General features: G+C 39.5%; 2 protein-coding genes across 2 annotated transcripts; one reads left to right on the top strand and one right to left on the bottom strand.

Moving 5' to 3' along the window:
- The first annotated feature begins 970 nt into the window (after nt 1-970).
- LOC110113678 (LEAF RUST 10 DISEASE-RESISTANCE LOCUS RECEPTOR-LIKE PROTEIN KINASE-like 2.7) lies at nt 971-7,911 on the top strand. Its single transcript, XM_028695348.1, has 2 exons — nt 971-1,755; nt 7,823-7,911. The coding sequence occupies exons 1-2, from the start codon at nt 986-988 to the stop codon at nt 7,893-7,895; spliced, it is 843 nt and encodes a 280-aa protein (XP_028551181.1). The 5' UTR covers nt 971-985; the 3' UTR covers nt 7,896-7,911.
- A 1,064-nt stretch (nt 7,912-8,975) lies between these two features.
- Nucleotides 8,976-11,931, bottom strand: LOC110113694 (transcription factor MYB98-like). The gene is made up of 5 exons (XM_028695357.1): nt 11,768-11,931; nt 11,571-11,648; nt 11,371-11,497; nt 10,466-10,893; nt 8,976-9,009 (listed from the first exon to the last, which is right to left on the bottom strand). The coding sequence occupies exons 1-5, from the start codon at nt 11,929-11,931 to the stop codon at nt 8,976-8,978; spliced, it is 831 nt and encodes a 276-aa protein (XP_028551190.1).
- Between the last annotated feature and the right edge of the window lie 8,137 nt (nt 11,932-20,068).

Genomic DNA, 20,068 nt, shown 5'->3' with positions numbered 1-20,068 from the left:
AGGATGTGCCACATCACCCGATACACATCGGTACACAATAAGATACATAGTAAATTGGCAACGTTTCGCGTCCTAACTAACCTCCATATGACATCCGATGACCGCACATAATAATTTCACATATGAATGTAGATGATTTACAAAGGAAATTTTAGTGATTTGAAATTTGATTTTACACCATAAGAAACACAACGTTATTTTTTCATGAAAAATCTTTAAAAAACTAGAAAATGTGCAAAATTCATCGGCAAATTAGGTTTTGTGACAAATCATCTAATGTAACAAATTTAGGAATCAATGAAAAATAGTAGTATTGATATCAATAGACTGTCACAATTCACATAATTAATCAGGATGTTCTTATTGCATTGTATCAAATCTACCCAATATTGCTTTTGAAAACAAAAAAGATTAGGTGTAGGCGTGTAGCTTACTTAAAATATGACTTTGGAAAAATATAACAATACATTCAACTCATCAAAATCATTCAAATAAAATGAGATAAAAAAGTTGAAAAATAATACATGATTATTTATAATTACTAAAAATAGTTAAAGAATTTTTAAAGTATTAAAAATTAGATGAATAGATAAAAAAAAAAAATCTAAAGAGGTTTATTCAATCAGAAGAGGGTTGCCATTTATTTAATATGTGAAAGTTATAAAAAATTTATTATATAAATTTAAAATTTATATTTTTATAAAATTCAAAATAATTTAGGATGCCCATTAGCCAAAAAGTGCTCATTCAGGAATGGGAATTTCAGGTAAAATTCTCAATCCGAGCTCCCATAGATAATACAGAAACCTTCGTCCTACTTCATTTTTCACATGTTTCACTCAAAAACGTAAAAAAAATCACGTGTATATATAATATATATCACTGCAAATCTGCAATCTCGGCCATTTTGTCTCGTCTGTAGATTGACAATTTTTTTGTTTGAGATTTTTATCTTGTTTTTTTTTTCTTCCCACTCCCTTCAGAAATGGCCAAAAAGCTGCAGTTTGTCAGCAAAATGTTTCTCCAACTCTTCTTCTTCTTCTTCCTACTTTCATCTACGCCACTGTCTTCGTCTCAAACCAATGAAGAAACCCAGACCTACTTGGATTGCAGTCCCCGGCCCTTCATCTGTGGAGGCCTCAACATCAACATCTCCTTTCCATTTCAAATAGATGGCCGGCCTCCTTCTTGTGGTCACCCCGGTTACGCACTTCGCTGTATTAAAAACACGACCTTGGTGACCACCATTAGCGACAGAGAATACCAGGTCTTAGCCATCGACTATGCCAACGTCCACATCGCCGTCGCCGACGCCAGATTTATCGGCAACTCCTGCCCTGTTCTCGCGGATAACGCAACCGTTGACCTATCCTTGTACAACTACACAGACCTCGATAAAGCTGTCACCTTGTTCATGAACTGCACATTTTCAGGTGGCCTTCCGCCGGGGCTTCACAACTTGAGCTGCTATGCGGGGAACTCCTCTTTTTATGTGGTTGGCGATGGAAGCTCGAATGGTGCGGGGGAGAGCTGTGGATCAGTAGTACAAGTTGTGATGCATCAGGCGGTGGTGGATTTGGTGATGAAGGATGAGGTTGGGCTTGGTGATGCTCTGCAACAGGGATTGACGCTCACTTGGACGGCCGGAGATGGGTGGTGCGACGCGTGCGTCGCCGACGGGGGGTTGTGTGGGTATAATTCGAGCTTGGTGAGTAAAAAACATTTGCATCTGTGCTGGTGGCTCGTGTTCTTCAGGTATGGGTTTAGATCTCTTCGATGTTTTTTTTTTCTCTTCTTTGGTATTCTGTTACGTGTTTGATGAAATGCTTAGAAGATGAATAATCTTTTTTTGTTGAGAAACACTTGAGAGTGATAATAATCACATATAAAAATCAAAATAAAATATTATTATATAATATTCTAATAGCGGTCATACGCTAGCTAATGCTCAACTTGGTTTACGATATTTCGCTCTCCTTAGATTTTTCTCATCTTGGAGCTTTACACGTAAATCAAATAGAGTTGTTAACTACTGCTTTGCAGTCATGAAAGCCAGACAACATTAATCGTTTCGTTTGCAATTACTTGAAATATTGGCCATTTGAAGCAATAATTATATGGTGGTATTGTTATCAGCTCTAGGTGCATGAGACTTAATGATCATGAAGAACTTGCATTTTTAGGACAGTGATGATTGAGGTAGCCTATTTTAAGGTGACAAGTGAAGAACTAGTAATCTGGAAAGTAGCAGTAAGAAGAATACCAGAAAAGTGAATGAAGAAGATAACAGAGACTGAGTATTTTTTATATTGATATGTTTCTTTTTTACTAGTCTTAATACTATGTTGATAAGGCTATATATAAATGTAAAGTGTACAACTTCTGGTGTTTGCAGAGAATATCCTTAGGATGCAATGGGGCGGCTTTGGTAGTTGGACAATAGTGCACAACACAGGTATTCTGAGAGGTTTGACTACTCTTGAACAGGTGGTAGCGGAGATGACAACAAACAAGGGTGAGATGGTGGCTTACTTATCAAGCTATAACCTATCACTGCCCCTCAAATTAAGTATCGAATGATTGGAGAGTTAATTTGTTGCGCAATTGTGTAAATTGCGAGGGTGAGAGAGCTTTGGTGGTGATGTGCGCAGGTTGGTTGGTGGAGTGGCATGCTGTATTGTGATTTCGTTGTAGTGAATCTTGTCTCAGATGAAATAATAGTCGATTTCTATGTGCTTTGTGCAAGCATGGAAGGCGGAGTTGTTCGCTAGCTCTATTGCTAAAATTTTTTACCAATGAAGGGGGGTTACAACTGTGCAGGGGATGTGGAAATCCTGTTGTAGTTGTCGGAGCCAAACTATATCAGATGTAGCAGCTGCTTGTGCCCTATACTAAACTTATGTTCAAGTTTTTGCTAAAGTGGGTGTTTTTTGACAATCTAGGATACTAGTGTTTTGCCTAAGTATGAGCATTAGCTAGTGGTAGATTTACGATCGTTGGGATCAGCGGCCCAGTCTGATTTGGAGTAGGAGTGTAATTCAAGATTGCTACGAGTGATTGGTAGGCCAAAATGAAGAGTACCCTTGATGTAGCAGAGTAGACATTTTATTTGCTGAAAATTTCTGTTAAGTGGATGGTGCATGGATTAGCAGAGTAACTTCATTGCAAAGGCAATGTAGGGTCTGGTGATAGTTAGATATTGCAATGATCTAATGGATCATCGTTGCATTTTGTGGAGGGGGTTTTGATGGAAGCTGGGGATGGTGCAAGTTTGCACTCTTCAAGGCCAAACTTGTGAAGTATATCCTTGGCGTATTGGGTTTGGTGGAGGAAATAAGAGTGAGGTGTAGAAGTCACTTGAATGCCAAGGAAGATAGTAATAGGTCCCAAATCTTTGAGTGAAGGTTGTTGTTTGAGAGCAGTGATAAGGTTGGAAATGCGGGGATGGATTGTTGTCGGTGATGAGGATATCATTCACTTGAAGGAGAAGAAATATTTGAGTGGTGTTGTTGGAGTATATGAAGAGGGAAGGGTTGGAGGAGTTGCAATGAAAACCTTGATTGAGGAGAAGGTAGAGAATGTAAGGAACCATTGTTTGGGTGCCTATTTGAGGCCATAAATTGCTTTGTGGAGTTTGCATATGTGGTTGGGGTAATTTTGATCAATGAAACCCGTCATTTGAGGCATGTTGATTGTTTTGGGAAGTGTTCCATGGAGGAAGACATTGGATATGTTTACTTGTTGTACCAACAAATGATTGTGAAGGGAATCAATGTGAGGAGGTGAATGTTTGGCATTTTAGCCACCACATTGAAGGTTTCAAAATAGTCAACTCCATATTATACTTAAAGCCTTGAGAGGTGAGGTTGGCTTTGTATCGATCAATAAAGCTGTCAGGATTGAGTTGTGTTTTATATGTCCAGCGACATTCCAAAATTGGATGATTGGGGGGAGGAGGAACCAGTGAACAAGTGCCTTGATGTTGAAGAGCTAAGAACAAAAATGAACATGGCTTGCCGCCATTTATGGAGTTTGGAAGCCTGAGAATACCATGTAGGAGTGGGCTAAATGATTGATTTGGCGGCTAGAGTAAAGACTTGTTTTGGCTTTAGGATGCCATTTTTGCCTCTACATTGCATAGGATGTATGTTTGCTAGAGAGGGTGGTGATTGGTTGAGAGAGGATGAAGTGGGAGGTGATTCGGTGCAGATATTTGGTAGTTAGCTAGAAGAGGATGTTCGAGGTGATGGTTGTGGGATAAGGTCAAGTGAGGTGGGCATGGGAGTGTTTGTATAGGTGGAGGAGGAAGGAACTATAAGTAGAGGCAGAGTAGAGGCCACAGTAGGCACTATGGCCATATTTGGTTGATATGTGAAGAACATTTATTGGAAAATGACATGATGTGAGACATAGATATGGCCAAAAATGGGTTCATAACTTTGGTAGCCTTTGTGGTTGGAGGAATAACCCAAAAAAAATGTACGCCTTGGATCGAGGGGCTAATTTATTTGGTGACAGTGGTTTCAGCCCAGGGAAATAGAGGCAGTTGAATGTCTTGAGATGGGTGTATTGAGGAGGCTTTTTGTTGACAAGTTGGTAAGTAGATTTGGAGGTAGTGGATTTTGAGGGAATTCTGTTAATTAAATATATAACAGTGAGTATATCCTTGATCGAGAAGGACATGGGAAGTTTGGCAGTGTGAAGTAGTGACTAGTGAGCGAGTAGTTTCGATCAGATGGTGATGCTTGCATTTTGAAATGCCACTTTTTTTTATGGAGTGTGGGGATAAGAGAGCTGGTGTGAAATTCTATTCTTAGTGAGAAAGTCAGCAAGGGATCGAGAAAGATATTCACTACTAGCATTGAAGCATAAGGTTTTTATATGAGTATTCTATAAATTATCAGCCATAATGATTAAACTAATTTATAAGATGGTGGTGAGTTTTGTAATGCTATAAGGCATAGAATGTTGGCCATTAAAATAGAAGCATACAATTAAGTTAAGTATTGTAGAGATGAGGATGCTTAGGTGGCTTTACTTTTAGAGATAAAATGCGAAACAAGCATATACGTGAAAAGGTTGGAGTAGCTCCAGTGGTAGATACAATTAGAGAGAGATGCCTTAGATGGTTTGGTCACATAAAGCGCCGGCCTTCCGATGGCCCAGTTAGGAGATTAGATGTATTAAATTTGACATATGTTAAGAGAGGTAGAGGTAGACCTAAAAAGACTTGGTTAGAAAATATTAGAAATGACATTTTTTTTTCAGATTTAAATTAGAATTTGACTCTTAACATGACGCAATGGAGAAAAAGATTCATGTAGCTAACCCCACGTAATGAGACAAAGGCTTAATGATGTTGTTGTTGTTATAGCGATGAAGTTAATTATTTTGGTGGAGGTTTTGGATTTGTTATGCATTGGATAAAGCCAACTGTATTTGATTATTTGGAGAAATTATCAACAATGAGTATATAAAATTTGAAACCTTTTAATGAAGGCACTGGAGATGGCCCCTCAAACAGCAGTATGAATATTATAATTTTGTGGTGACTAAAACTCTAGGTAAATGACAGTTTGTGACTTTCAGCTACACTACAAGAAGAGCATAGAAAAGTCCGAGGGGTAGGATTACATGAAAATTTTATAGTTTTAGCTAAATTAGATAAAACTATTTAATGCGGGTGACTGAGACGTGCATGCCAAAGAACTAAGGGGCTAATGTTTGATGCAAGAGCTTTAGGTGATAGCTTAGTTCTGGCTTTGAGAAGAGGATATAATTCATTGTTGTTGTGATTGTGAAGGAGAACTTGATTGGTTTGAAGGTCCTTTATGTGAAAGCCGGATGCATCAAAAGAGACAAATCAATTTTTATTTGATGTTAGTTTATAGATGGAGAGGAGATTGTGAGAAATAGATTGAACATGAAAATGATTAGGAAGAATAAGCTTACGCTCAAGCATGGGTGTGGGAAGGAGACCGTGACCACTGCTAGTGATCAGAAGGTTGGTGCCATTTTCGATTGTACGTATGTCAGGACCATTGTATGCAGTGGGTTGCTGAATATTTAAGATGCTTGTAGTGAGATGGGTGGAGGCTTTGGAGTCCAAGAACCATTTGTTTTTAGGCGGATGGTGGTGTTAGTAGAGACTTGATAGTGAATTTGGTGGGGGAGTATTGTATTATAGGCTACATCGGTGCAAGCAGGTGATTGTTGTATATCTCAGTTTGTCGCAGATTTGATAGAGAGGTCTGGAAAAGGTAGACTAGCTAGCTCGCCTGATGGTTGGAAGAGGATCACAAGGAGAAGAAGATGGGTGAGGGTTGGAGCGGCCCCCATTGTAGTGAGAGAAGTAGCCTCTTGTTTCCTGTAGAGTGATGGATGGTAGGTCAAAGTTATTTAGTTTGAGTGTTTCTGTGGTGAGATTAATTTCCTCTCTATAGAGAAGGGAGTAGAGATCATTAATCCTAACCGGTGTTAATTTGGTGTGAATGGTTGTTTTGAAGGATTGGCAGGCAGAGGCAAGGATGTTTAACGTGTAGACGATACCATCTTTAGGATTGATATGGGAGCCTACTGCGGTGATATTGTCAACAAGGGTCTTGATATTATAGAGATATTGGGTCATTGTGAGGTCCTTCTTGAAGACATTGTGTAGCTCATTTTTGAGTTTAATGATTCTTGAACGATTTGTGGGTTGCATCATTTTCTCCAGTGTCTGCCATATTTCAAGACATCAATGTAGTTTTAGGATATAGGGAAGGAAAATCGGCGATATGGTGGAGAAGAAGGCAGCCGACAAATTTTGATCAAGCAGCTACTAGTAGAGTAGGCATGGTTGGGTGTGATTTCGTTGGTGGGTAAGAGGTGTTGACGGATTTACCACTGAGAAAGCAATCAAAAGTGACTGGTTGAAAACATCTTCATGTTTTGGAGTCTCCAAATAGGGTTGTTGTCAGTATTGAGCTGGATGTGAACTATTTTTTTGAGGTTGTACATGAAGAATTTTAGAGAGGAGGGTATAGGATTTTCCGCGATGGTGTTAGCTAGTGTTTGAGAAGATGTGGGCGTGGTAGTTGAAGTGCTGGATGAGTTTGCCATGAGAATGAGGAGATTGTATACAGCTGTTGAGCTTAATGGAGCTCTGATACCATGAAGAACTAATAATCTGGTAAGCAACAGTAAAAAGAATTGTAGAGAAATGAATGAAGAAGATAATAGAGCTGGATATTTTTTGTATTGATATGTTTCTTTTTGACGAGTCTTAATACAATGTTGATAAGGCTATACGTAAATTTAAAGGGAACAGCTTTTGGTGTTTGTAGAGAATATCCTTAAGATGTAATGGAGCATCTTTGGCAGTTGGACAGCATTGCACAACAAAGGTATCCCGAGAGGGTTGGCTGCTCTTGAACAGTTGGTAGTGGAGATGACAACAGAGCAAGGGTGAGATGGTGACTTGCTTATCAAACTGTAGCTTATCAACAAGGACTATTGAGATACATATGAGACTGAAAAATAATTCAAATTGTGTTTTTAATGTACTATTATTAAGCATTTGTGTTTACTTATGTTTATTTGCTATGAAATTATGCTCAAATTGAGCTACCGTTTCTTCCTTCTCCCAATATTTTTCTCATCTTGGAGTTTTAACTTGTGAATCAAGTAGTGTTGTTTACGAATTTACCTAGTAACTTTGATTGAGTTGTTTGTAATTAGTTACATATTTAACCATCCTTTAGAAATAATTACATGATACTGTGATATTATTGGTTCAGTTTGAATGTTGTGCTTACGATTGTGCGCTTCTGTATCTATGCAGCTGGCAAAGATCATGTCACCAGGAAAGTTTTAGAAGGTACTTCTCTATTCTATTCTTCAATTTATTTTCATAAACCTTTCTTCTACTCATTTAGATTTGTTTGATGTGCTTTAGCTTTGTCTTGTCTGATGGGAATAAACTCAGCCAATCTACTTCCCTAATTCATGTTATGGATTTATGGAAGAGAACCTTATAGAAGACTCCATAAAAGACTCTTGTCATGATTTATGATTTTCTTAAATGACTTTCTCAAGGGCTTGAATTGATTAAATAATTAGTCCATTTCTTATCGTTGTTGATGTCTAAAATAGTTTCTGTTGTTAGCTTTGGTCAACTTTAGTGTGGCCATACTTTTTCACTTCCTTTTCAATTTAAGATGTAAGTGGAGGCTTTTGGAGTTTTTGATCTGAATTCCATTGAACATGGGCCAAAGAACTTGTGCAATATATGTAGTATGACTTAAATTATGAAAAATATTTTGGGGGATCTGTGGTTGTAGTGAATGATTGGATAGGCCCAATCCTTGAGCTCACCATTGATACGAGCGAGACTGCGGGGATGGCAACCTCACTGTATTAACCTTTATTACTTTTCACATAGATTTATATTATTGAAATTAATATTTTATTATTATGTCTCATTTTGCATTTGTTTTTCAACGTAGTGATTTTTTCTCCTCTGCCCATAGTTTTTACTTATCTAGAATTTTTCGCATAAACCTATGTTTTTTTGCTTTGTATTTTGTTGCTATTGTTCAATATTTTCCTTATAGAGGCAATTAGCTTTTTCTCCATGCGGTTCCAGTTTGTCCTTTTGTCAGACTAGTGATTACCATAATATTTTCGATGGTTATATCGAATGCTTGAAAGATTTTAATATTAAATGCATGTAAATTGCCTTTATAATTTAAAAGTTTGAAATAATTTTGTTTTTGGAAAATAGGAATTAGAAGGACAAAGGATAACAACTATTGGATACCAAAAAAACTCCTATAAACAGGAGTGTAAAATGACATTGTAGTTATTTACCACCATAAAATTTAAGCAGACAAACAACCAATGAAGGGAAGGTAATTTTGATGTGGGAAACATATAATTAAAAAAAAAAATTCATAGGACATACCCCATATGACAAATTCCACTGCTAGAAAAATTCATAGGACATGCTGATCCTGGGACATGCTGATCCTGTACAAGGACATCAGGGGATCAACCAGAAATCCTTAAGGGTAAATGAGCTATATGAAGTAGAGTTAATCATTTGGTCTTCAATGAAGTAGACTAACTTCATGGCAGTGGAACTGATGTCAGCTATAGTACTTGAATGGTTGTTAATATAAATGTTTTGTTGATGAATGGAAATTGGATTTCTTTTTTTAACAAGAATTATGCACATTATAATGGATGAAGGGATGTAGGCTTTTACAAATAGCATTTTTTTTAAATTATGAATTCTCAGAATAAATTAAACCTAAGGCTTAATTATTATTAGTACGCTTTGCCATAGTCAATTCATGAATATCAGTAATATTGTTGATTCTTTTCTAGATTGAATAGGGGTTGTTGTTATGTCTAGAATCTTATTATGTTTATCAATCGGATTGTTATGTTGTCTCAGATCTCAAGTTTGTTGTGCTTGCTTGGGGGTGTAGGGGGTACCTTCTTGGATTTGGGTGCTTTGCAAAGAATTTTTTTTCCTCCGTACAACGCCCGGGCGCTGCGCACCCGACCACTTGACTTTCTCTTGTATTTTGAGTGTAATGAAAACATAGAGAACGGAGCATGTGAGACGAGAAGCAAGAAGAGAAATCTGTACTTATTTCTCCCAATTTTCATAGTTATTTTTTGTGTGGTGTTGCTTCGTGTTTTTTTTTTTTCCTATTTTGAATTTTTTTCATGTTAAATCCTGATGTCCTTTATTTTTCCGCTGCTTTTACAATTTTACTTTCTTGTTTGTTTCGTCATTGTGGTGTTGACTCCTCATCCTTAACAATTGTTGCATATACTTCATCATCAAATTTCATGCAGATGTGGATAAAATGAAATAGCCTTTGGTTTGATCTAAATGACCACTAGATTTAGTGATAACCTAAATGACCACCAGTTTCAATCTTGGTTAGGCATTGATTGATGATAGCCTTTAATCGTTGTCATCACCACCTTGGTTGGGCATTGATCGATGGTAGCCTTTACTCATTGTCATCACCACTTCATTTAGAGATTGGAAAGTATAGTGATGTTCATAGAAACATCATAATAATTCTAGTGGTTCAAATTTTTGTGGTGTGGATCGACAGAAAGAATATAGAGATGTGCCTCTTCATTGCCCAAATTCAGTGAAAACCTAAATGCACGCCAATAAATAAAATGAATCGCGCTGCAGCGGCTTGGTCGGGCGGGGTCGCGCGGCAACAGCTGGGCCGGGTCGCGCGAGGTCGTGCGGCAGTGGGGCAGGTCTATACGGTTAGGTTAAAACGGGTTCGCGGGTTGAACCAACAACCCGTCGGGTCAACCCGAACCCGACCCGTTTTTCAAAAGGGTCGATTTCTGGAACCCGAACCCGCCCTTTTTGAAATCGGGTCGGGTCCAACCCGGATTTTTCGGGTCGGGTTCTCATGACGTGTCAAATATTGACACCCCTAACAGAAACGCATCAGTACAATATTCTCCATTACTTCCATTAGTGGAACTAGCATTACCTTCTTTTTCAAACAAGTCATGAAACCGTGGAGGCGAAGCCATGAAATAAAACCTCTCTTCTACGCTCAAGTAATCTCCACAGTTTAAGAAACTTATATCTGATGCTTCCGTTTGTGTTGTGGCCGTGGAGTTGTTGAGGACTTCAGTGGTTTTGATGATGTATTCTTGGAGGTGAGAGGTTTTGCCTCTTGATGTTTTTCTACTTCTACATTCTCTTTTTGAGCTCAGCCTTCTCTTGGTCGCGTTCCAGCGGTTTTTTATTGAGTTTTCACTTCGGCCAGGTATTTTTTTGGCCATCTCTGCCCAACGGTTCCCAAGCTCCTTATGTGCTTGGATAAGTGAAATCTCTTCTTCTCCGCTCCATGTTTCCTCCTATTAGAACATTTTTCACATTTTTAGTCCACGCTACAAGAAAATCAGCATTTACGGACCGCCGGAATTATTGGCGGTATAATAATCCCCGTTAGGCCGCCGGTCTTCTATTTTCGCGGCGCCTTTACCGATAAAGGCGGCCAAGCCGCCGGTGTTAAGTAATTTTGTTTCCAACGGTTTCGACCTCAGGTAAAACCAGCATTTAAGAAGGCAGGTAAGCCTCCGGTAATTAACCGGCGGTCACCGGCGCTACGATCTCAGGAAATTACCGGCTGTTCATGCGGCCGGAAAGCTGGTAAAATTATTCGCCTGAAATTGGCAACCGCAATTCGTTTCCTACACGCTTTATACGGCGGAAAATCGCAGGTAGTTTTCACAACCGCAGCTATTTCCTGTAGTGCTAGGAAGCCATTAATTGTATGAACAAAATGAACCAGGAGGTGCAGGGAGATCATGCAGTGATCAAATAAAATTCACCTTGATGCCAGGCCTTAGCTGATTATGCCATCTTTCTCTACACTGCTTGCCAATCCTTCCAACAAGCTTCTTTGCAATCTGCGACCACTTTCTTACTCCATGCTCTTTCACTAATCTCACCAACAAACTGCAATAATCTCCAAATTAATATCGGACGCTTATAATTAGGAAAATATTCGGGAGATTAGAAGAATAATTACTTGTCTTCCTCCGCAGTCCATTGCCCTCTCACAGAACTACCGCTGCTCTTCGCTCTTTTAGCTTCTACAGTACTACTGCTACTAATATTAGATTAGCTTAAAACAATGTATTAATTGCTTTATTAGGTTCTATCCATTCACTAGCTTACACGTGTACTCTTAGCTCTGAGAATCTATTTATAGGCACTCATGTACACTTGTAAACATTAAGAAATAAATCTCCTGTCTTCTTATTCACCTGCTCCGTTTTCTCTCTTCGCTTAAGCTTCTTTATGGTATCAGAAGCGGTCCTTTCTTGAGACCTTCCTTCCATGGCTTCCCCCGCCTCTGCCGCCTCCTCCTCTCGCACAACCGCAGCCATAGGCGACACCTCCGATAAGCCTCTTCTTTACCCTTCTCTAAAATTTATCATCTCCAACCTCAAATCTCTGGTTCCACACCACCTCTCAATGGATAACTATCCTATCTGGAGAAACCAGATCTTCAAACTCTTTAAGGCCAACGGCTTCGAATCGTTTCTTGAAACTCCTCCCCCCGCTTCCGACGATCAAGCCCAGTCGGATCAAGATTCCGAATTCTCAAAATGGCTTCTCACCGACCGAAATCTCGCCGCGGCAATCTCCTCTACCATCTCTGCTTCGGTTATCCCATACGTGATGCATCTTGACTCCACCTACGACATCTGGAATGCGCTTCAAACACGTTTTCAACCGGTTAATCGCTCGAAGGTGATGCAGCTCAAAAATGAGCTCCAAAACATCTCAATGCGCAGCATGTCAATGCAAGATTACCTTATGGAAATCAAGAAAACCGTGGACATGATCATCTCCGCTGGCTGTCAACTGGACAATGAGGACATTATTCTTCACATACTCAATGGCCTCCCTCCTCCCTATCAACCGTTCAAGACTGCCATAAGAACTCTGCAATCCCCATTGTCCTTAGACAGTCTCTACGCTATGCTTACTAGCAAAGAGATACACCTTCGTCAAGACTCTCAACACTTCTCTATAGTGGCTGATACCCACGCTGCCCTATATACCAATCGTGGATGCGGACGACGGGGTCGCGGTCGCTCTCAGCAAACGTCTACGCCGTCCGTCAAACAGGGATCAAAATCACCTCTCATTTGCCAAATTTGTGCCAAACGGGGTCATTCCGCCGATGTTTGTTGGCACCGACATAATTCAAATTATGTTACTCCTTCATCCCAGCCACCACAGAACGGACAAGCACTCATCGCTACTGCCGACTCGTCTTCCTCTGAATGGTACCTCGACTCCGGTGCCTCAACTCACATGACGAACAGCAACGACAATCTCGTTCAAACCTCTACCTATCATGGCTCAGACAGCGTCTTGGTTGGGGATGGAAGATCTGTTCCCATCGCACACTCCGGCACGGGAATCCTTCCTACCCCTGAGCGTAAGCTGTTTTTGTCTGACTTGCTTCATATTCCAGCAATTTCTCATAATCTTCTTTCAATTTCTAAACTCGTCTGCGAAAACAATATTTCCATTACATTCGAACCTCACAGTTTCTTGATGAAAGATTTGCAGACTAACAGGATTATTCTTCACGGTCCCTGCAAGGCCGGTCTATATCCTATTTCGGTCAAGAACCAGGCGGACAATCAACGTGCTCTTGCTACTCATCAGCACAGCCATCCAAATTGGCACGAACGCTTGGGTCATCCACACCAACGCATACTTGATCGTATTTCTCAAGAACATCCGATCTTGCACATAAAGAATACAAATAATAGCTGCAATTCTTGTAAACTTTGTAAAAGTCATAAATTGAGTTTTCCTCGATCTGTAACAAGAAAACAAAATCCTCTGGCTATGTTACATTCGGACATTTGGGGACCTTCCCCGGTCTCCTCAATGCAAGGATATCGCTATTATTTGCTTATTGTCGATGACTATTCTAGATACATATGGGTGTTTCCTTTTTATGCCAAATCTGAGGTTCCGCTAATTTTTACTAACTTCATTAAATTTATTAAAAAACAAACCTCTCATCAAGTTCAGGTTGTTCGCACCGATGGAGGATCCGAATTCGTCAATTATCAGTTCCAGAACTTCCTTCAATCCAAAGGAATACATCACCAATTATCTTGTCTGTATACGCCTGAACAGAACGGCGTCGCCGAACGCAAACACCGGCACCTCGTTGACACTGCCAGAACGTTACTCCATACCGCTTCTATGCCTCATTAGTACTGGCCAGACGCCATTTTGACTGCCGCTCATCTTATTAATCGAATGCCTACACCTACGACCAACTATAAAACTCCACTACTGCTCATGTTTAACAGCGAACCCGATTACACAAATCTTTGAACATTCGGATGTGAATGTTTCCCTCACCTACCAAAGCACTCTCGGAACAAGTTGGAGCCCAACTCGGTTTCATGCGTCTTTCTCGGTTACGCTCAGAACTTCAAAGGCTACAAGTGCTTGAACAAAGAAACTAATCGGATCATAGTTTCTCGTCATGTTCAATTCCTCGAAAACTCTTTTCCCTTCTCTAACTCTCGCTCTATTAACTCACCGCCTCCTAATGACATGCCTCCCTCTCTTCTCATTCCTCCCTCTGTTTTGCAGCAGGTCCCTACAAATAAATCAACTACGGCGCCCAACTGCTCAAATCCCATCATGGGCAACCGAACAACACCAGCTAGCTCCACTACCTGCTCTCAGGATGCTCACATTCCCTCGGATACCCGCCAACCAACTCCAAGCAACTCGGTGGCAAGGCATCCCATGATAACCAGGGCAAAAACTGGCAAACTCAAGCCAGTCACTCGCCTAAATCTCCTTCACAACCACATTCCCCAACTGGATCCTACCAGTTATGCAGAAGCAAACAAATACACTGAGTGGCGCAATGCTATGGCCGCTGAGTTTCTTGCTCTCCAAAAGCAAGATACATGGCAACTAGTCCCTGCACCTCCGAATAAACAAATCCTGGGATGTAAATGGACATACCGCCGCAAACTTCACTCTGACGGAACCGTTACTCGATATAAGGCGCGGCTGGTTGCATAGGGAAACCAACAAGAATTCGGACTGGATTATATTGAGACCTTCAGTCCGGTAGCTAAACTACCTACAATTCGTGTTCTCTTCACCATCGCCCTTCATCACGACTGGAAAGTCCACCAATTAGACGTCGAGAATGCCTTTCTTCACGGCGACATCCAAGAAACTGTGTATATGCGGCAGCCCAAAGGCTTCGAGGATACATCACACCCGAACCATGTCTGTCTTCTACGGAAAGCTCTCTATGGCCTCAAACAGGCTCCAAGGCAATGGTATACCACGTTCTGCAACCAACTGCTTCAATTCGGCTTTCAACAGAGCAAAGCAGACCCCTCCCTCCTTATCTTCAATCAAGGTCGGACACAAATGTTCTTACTAATATACGTGGACGACATTCTTCTCACCGGCTCCGATGAAGCTGCCATCTCTAAGTTCCTTCATCAACTCAATCAAATCTTCGCACTTAAACATCTCAGGACGGCAAATCATTTTCTCGGCATACGCATACAACACACACAAGATAAGTATTTCCTTTCGCAACCTTCATATGCTTCTTCCATTATTCAATAAGCACATCTAACCAATTGTAACCCGACAGCAAATCCGTCTTGTACCAAGCTTCTGGCCAACACCGAGAAGGACTATGCGAACCTGGCGGATTCCGGCACATATCGTCAGATCATCGGTGCTCTACAATACCTCACTATCACTCGACCGGACATCGCATATGCTGTCAACACCCTCTCGCAGCATATGCATGATCCTCAATCGGATCACGTCTTTCTCCTCAAACGACTGATTCGGTACATTCAGGGCACACAAAGCTTCGCTATTCCAATTCAGAAATCGGACCTTCAACTATCCACCTTCTCCGACGCTGACTGGGCGAGTGATCCGGTAACCCGAAAATCCACCTCGGGTTACTGTACATTTCTGGGATCCACATTGGTATCCTGTACTGTAAAAAAACAAACTACCATATCTCGATCGTCAACGGAATCATAATATAGAGCTCTTGCCTCCGCCATTGCAGATACTATATGGCTCAAGCGGCTGCTCTCCGACTTTTGCATATCTCACGACGATCCGGTAGCTCTACATTGCGACAATACTTCAGCCATCGCTCTTGCCACAAATCCCGTTTATCACGCTCGAACCAAGCATATAGAGATCGACCACCGATTTGTCCGGGAACACATCATAAACCATCATCTGCAGCTTGTTCCGATCAAAACCGAAGATCAGGTTGCCGATATCTTCACCAAGCCGTTGTCCACTCCAAGATTCAAAAAGCTCCGCGACAAACTCACCGTCATTTTAAACCCGTTCGTTTGAGGGGGATATTAGATTAGCTTAAAACAATGTATTAATTGCTTTATTAGGTTCTATCCATTCACTAGCTTACACGTGTACTCTTAGCTCTGAGAATCTATTTATAGGCACTCCTGTACACTTGTAAACATTAAGAAATAAATCTTCTGTCTTCTTCTTCACCTGCTCCCTTTTCTCTCTTCGCTTAAGCTTCTTTAACTAATCTCCGAGGTGTTGATGGATGAAGTATCTCCATTGTTTGTAAGGAAGCCTGCACAGAACTCATTAATTAATCTCATCAAATCCAAGCTCAGTATGATCCGCCTTCATCATAGAAGGATTCCTCTCACTGTTTTCGATAAGAAACGTCTCTAATGGCGCCATTGGCGTAGGAGCTTGGAAGATATATAAAAGGCATATTAGCTTGAACACGATAAGCTAGAAATGAGGGAAGAGGAGGGTAAAGAGATGGAGGAGGTGACAAAGTTTGAATTCTGAAGGTGATAGATTTAAATGGAGGGAGTGATTAGCAGAGGTAACTCAGCCATTAAGCTCGCCTGATTAAGGGCTAATTATTACGTCAAGTGTTCAGATTCGTCCGGACATCAATTCAGATGCGCCACATCACCCAAATACACTGGACCCAGTGTATTTGGGTGACATGGCGCGTTAGGATTGGATGTCCGGACGTCAAGTGACCACACATAAGAATTCGCCCTGATTAAGGCCCCCATTGTAGCTCCACCCATGATTATAAATTTATTATTAAAAAACATGCATTAAAGACAATATTATAATATTATATCTATAAAATTAAAATAATTAATTACATATGTATATATAATTTATTTTAATTGCAAATAAAAAATATTTAAATTTGCTAAATATCTTAAATTTAATTGAAGAAGAATTAATCATTTAATCACTTTATGTTATAAATTAATAAAAAAATAATTCTCTTATAATAACATAAAAAAATAATTATTATAAAAAAATCATAATAAAATGAAGCATAATAAAAAAAAATTATATAGCTATTCAATTATTTAAGAATTCTATGTACGTTAAATTAGAAATTGTTTAATTAACAACGTTAATCAAGCGAGCTTTCATAAATGATTTAATACGTAATAAAAATTAATTCTATCTAAATATTAAAAGCATATATATTTAACTGAAATTAATTAATTATGAAAGCTTTAATTGCAGTTAACTCTAAAAATTTATTATATATACCGTTGGAATATATAATTATATATATACTAACGGTATTTAAGAAACAAAATCAGTATTTAAAGAATATAAAAATTTATATTCTACTCGAGGAAATGTTTTAATTGCATTTAAGTAAGAGTTAATTATTGGAATACCAAAGATTAATTGCATTTATTTCTATATTCAAATATAATAACTGTTAAAATTTCATAATTTTAATAATTCATAGTTAATAAATAAATAAAATATAAACCTTAATTAATTATTTTATTAAATAATCTTTATACTTGTCTATACGACTATTATAAAATGGGCTTTAGTTTCCCTGCATCAAATCTTAGTCATCCATTTTATTTCTTTTAAAATTATATTATCTCTTCATTTTGTTATAAATAATTAATAGATTTTACTATTATAAGCATCTTTTGTGAGTCTCCCAATAGACCTTCTTCGCCTTCATTGTTCCTATTAGAGTCGCCGCTCATTCACCTTCAATGTTCCTGTTGGCTCGGAAGTCGTGCCGGGAGTTCCCTGCTAAGATAATGTTCTTTTTCAAGTTTTTGTTATTCTTGTTGGCTCGGAAGTCACGATCATAGTTCGCTATTTTTTCTTCATTTTCTCCTTGCGCGCTTCTTAGACAGCACTTTCCGAAACATACCAAACGAACCCTAAGCCTCTTCAGATCACCTATTTATTTTCCTCATGTTAGCAACAATACCGTTATTTATTCCTATTCTCTAATTCCTCTCTTTAGCGGTGGCCTCACTTTTGGGCTTAAGAAGAAGGCTTCGATCTCGTCGCGTTCAATCCGAACTTCCTATAATTTTGCAGATCCAGGTGAGTTAGTGATGCGGCACTCAGACATGCAACGCCGCTATACTCGACTGAAACATTTTAAAAACTCGTAGATAAAGAGCTCAGCGACGTAAAGCTCCCTCAAAACTTTTTTATTATATACAGAGGGCAACGCTACAAGTCCACCATGTGTGGTGCCGCTACAATATTCCCATATTTTCCTCATAGACATTGAAGGAAACATCATTGTGCTCCCAAGGCAAATGTCGCAATGCTCCCACAAGAAAATTTTCTACTTAAATTTTAGTCCTTTTCAATTAGATTCTAAACATATTATTAAAAAAATTAAAACATATAGAGGAATATTGTAATCTTACTAGGCCCTATAGCAACAAATATCTCATATAGTTCTTTATATAAATATCCCCATAATCCCAAAGCTAAGAAGTTTAAGGAGACTAAAGTGGAACATATAAGTTTGAGTGACCAAGTGCAAAGGTGTTGTAGGTATTAAGCATTCAATTTCCAATTATGAATGTTTGTAATAATCAAATATAAGCTTTAATTTGGAGGCCTTAAGATTATCTATGATAAGAGGAACTTAGATTTTGTTAGCAATCTTTAAAGTGCCCTAAAGATTCTAGTAGCAAAAGATGAGTTTTTATAACTAAACCCACATGAGGATAAGAAATAAATCTCCCCACATAAGCAGGGAACTAACATATAACTTTCTTTAGAAAAAAAGATGCCTAGTTACAAACAATGCCCCCATCAAAGCAATATCAAAATCCTCACTATCACTACTTATAAATTTAAGGGGAAAAAATCATATGAGAGCGAAGAAGAATCCAATGTACCTTTTCTTTATTGAAGTTATAAGAGTGGCATAGTAGCAGTGTTTATTGAGAACATGAAGATCCCACTCTTTACCCCGAGAGAGATCTTCAAATTAAAATAAAATTTCAGCTTTAATAGATTCCACAAAGAAAAACTAAACTTTCACAAGTTTTGTATGCTAGTTGTATGGCACTCTTTTGTAATAAACTCTTTTAGTTGCCTCACTAATTATTTTTTTACTATGAGTATAATATATATCTTTAAACCTCACTAGTTATGAATTAAAAATATCATTAAGCTAACATTTATCTTATAATTTAAATATTTAAATGACTTAGAAAAATGACACCACAATCTTGATAATCTCCTTTAGGGGTGTCAAAACAAATTCGCGGGTCGGGTTCGGGTCGAACTCGGATTGACCCGGCTCAAACGGGTTGACCCTAACCCGACCCGTTTTCACAAATGGGTCAGGAAACCTAACCCGTACCCGACCCGCACGGGTTATGGGTTGACCCGACCCGACCCGCGCGTGAACCCGGGATGCGCTTGCGAACAGACCGTCAGACGCTCTTGCGAACAGCGAACTGAGATCCGGGATGCGCTTGCGAACATACCATCCAATGGGTTGATGCCTTGAGCGCGACGACGGCGAGGCCAGCACCCAACATTGACTGGTCGAGAAGGCGGAGTTCGGAGAGCCCATTTCCTGCAGTGATCGCCTGCCAGTGCGACGGAGCAGACGTCTCGCGGTGCGGCAGATCGGAGCGACGGATGCGGCAGACAGCTCAGGGGACGCCTGACGCGGGATGATGACATGACAAAACGACGCGACGGAGACACAGATTGGACGCTTGACACTGTAGACCGGAGGGCGACGAGACATGGTGACAGGCTGACAGATGGGTGAGGCGGGAAATTGAATTTCACGGGTCGAATCGGGTCGACCCGCAGGTTTCCGGGTCAACCCAAACCCGACCCATTTTTTCAAACGGGTCGAATATCTAAACCCGAACCTGACTCGTTTCACAAACGGGTTGACCCAAACTCAAAATTTTCCGGATTTAGTTTCAGATCGTGTCAAAAATTGACACCTCTAATCTCCTTGTTGAAAAATTTTCAACTATTCCTCTTATTATTATTATTATTATTATTATTATTTAGAGAGAAGCCACTAGCTCTTTTAGACAATGGCCCACCAGCAACTTCTTTTAGAAACAATTCATGAGAAGGAGAGTTCAAATACTCCTTTCTACCATTTTAACTAAACAACACCGCAGCTAACTACATAGT

The sequence above is a fragment of the Dendrobium catenatum genome, unplaced genomic scaffold (assembly GCF_001605985.2).
Source record: "Dendrobium catenatum unplaced genomic scaffold, ASM160598v2 fragScaff_scaffold_624, whole genome shotgun sequence".
Classification (NCBI taxonomy): Eukaryota; Viridiplantae; Streptophyta; class Magnoliopsida; order Asparagales; family Orchidaceae; genus Dendrobium; species Dendrobium catenatum.
Note: the sequence above shows the minus strand (reverse complement) of the source record. Positions and strands in the feature narration are given on the sequence as shown.